Source organism: Eimeria mitis, genomic scaffold (genome assembly GCF_000499745.2).
Source record: "Eimeria mitis Houghton genomic scaffold, Emh_scaff4914, whole genome shotgun sequence".
NCBI classification, from domain to species: domain Eukaryota; phylum Apicomplexa; class Conoidasida; order Eucoccidiorida; family Eimeriidae; genus Eimeria; species Eimeria mitis.
Window position 1 is genome coordinate 2,317 of NW_013573215.1, and position 1,823 is coordinate 4,139.

Genomic DNA, 1,823 nt, shown 5'->3' on the forward strand with positions numbered 1-1,823 from the left:
GAAAACACATATAGACTATAAGAAAGATACCCCTGCTGCTGCTGCTGCTGCTGCTGCTGCTGCTGCTGCAGCAACGCCAGCAGCAGCAACACCTGCTGCAGCAGCAACACCAGCAGCAGAAACACCAGCAGCAGCAGCAGGAGAAGAAGAAACACCAACAGCAACAGCAGCAGCAGAAGGAGCAGCAGCAACACCAGCAGCAGAACCAACACCAGCAGCAGAACCAACACCAGCAGCAGCAACAGCAGCAGCAGACGATGATGCAGCAGCACCATCCCCAGCAGCACCCCCAGCATCCCCAGCAGCACCCCCAGCACCCCCAGCAGCACCCCCAGCAGCACCCGCAGCACCCGCAGCAGCAGCAGCAGCAGCAGCAGGAGCAGCAGCAGCAGGAGGAGAAAAGGATGAGTTGGTGGTGCGTTTATTTAGCCGTAGCCAGGACGACATAACGGAGAGATACCCGGATGTAGTTGAATTGATTTTGGGGTGTATAGGCAGCTCTACGCGGAGCTGTATTATAGATGCTGAGGTTGTTGCTTTTAGCGAGAGAGAGAAAAAAATATTAAGCTTTCAGGTGCTAACAACAAGAAAAAAAAAAATAAAAAATATAAATACAGACACCATCACCACGCATGTTGCTGTCTTTGTCTTTGATTGTATGCACTATAATAATCTATCTCTTTTGTCTTCTTCTTTATCTACACGCCGCCGCTACCTGCAGCAGGCCCTGCAGCTGTCTATACACCCCAGACTACAACAAGCAATGCATAAAGAAATAGAAAATGAACAGCAGTTCAAAGAATTCCTACTACAGGCCATTGACAGTACGCATATAAACCCTAAACCCTAAACCCTAAACCCTTATCTGATCTAGAGCTCTCTGTCTTTGTTTTTTTGTTTTTGTTTCGTTGGTTTTTGTTTATTCGTATTCACCAGACATTTCTATGGTATTTTATTTTATTTTTATTTATTTTTATTTTTTTTTAGGGTTTTTAGGGTTTATGAGGGTTTACGAGGGTTTAGGGTTTTGGGGTGTACAGGCAGCTGCGAGGGTTTGATGGTAAAATCCCTAGAAGATGACGCCCCATACGAACCCTCAAAAAGATGCAACAGCTGGCTGAAAGTAAAGAAAGATTACATTGAGGGTTTGACCGATACCCTTGATCTCGTTCCTATTGGAGCTTTCTATGGAAAGGTAAACCCTAAACCCTAAACCCTAAACCCTAAACCCTCGGGGGTTTGGGTATTGTGGCTGTATAAACCTCTGTAACATTCAGAATACCTGCTTTTTATATAGTTGGTGGTTTTTATTGTATGTATACATATCTATAGGGATATATAGATATGTACATATATAGATATTTCAAGGGTTTAGGGTTTAGGGTTTAGGGTTTAGGGTTTGTGTGTGTGAATACCTGTACTACACATTTATAATTTTATGTACAGCACATATATTCATATATAAATATCAAAGGATCTGAATTTCAAGGTTTTAGGGTTTACAAGGGTTTACGAGGGTTTACGAGGGTTTACGAGGGTTTACGAGGGTTTACGAGGGTTTACGAGGGTTTACGAGGGTTTATGAGGGTTTAGGGTTTAGGGTTTATGAGGGTTTAGGGTTTGTGAATTAGGGCAAGCGAAGCATGATGTTTGACCCCCCAAAGAAACGCAGAAAACAGCATACAAATCACTCCCTGTCTTTTCTATAAAACCCTAGGGTTTAGGGTCTAGGGTTTAGGGTTTACGAGGGTTTAGGGTTTGTGAATCAGGGCAAGCGTAGCGGGGTGTTTGGGGCTTACTTGTTGGCTGTATTTGACCCCGAG

At 44.2% G+C, this 1,823-nt stretch overlaps 1 protein-coding gene across 1 annotated transcript in view; it reads left to right on the forward strand.

Annotated features, from left to right (window-relative positions):
* The window catches only part of EMH_0078470 (DNA ligase 1 precursor, putative), a gene marked incomplete at both ends in the record, with an annotated part of 2,737 nt that extends 1,028 nt beyond the window's left edge, over positions 1 to 1,709 (forward strand). Inside the window, 4 exons of the mRNA XM_013500008.1 lie at positions 72 to 417; positions 762 to 824; positions 1,041 to 1,195; positions 1,632 to 1,709. Of these exons, the coding sequence (XP_013355462.1) occupies positions 72 to 417; positions 762 to 824; positions 1,041 to 1,195; positions 1,632 to 1,709 (642 nt within the window). The remainder of the gene's footprint in view (positions 1 to 71; positions 418 to 761; positions 825 to 1,040; positions 1,196 to 1,631) is intronic.
* Between the last annotated feature and the right edge of the window lie 114 nt (positions 1,710 to 1,823).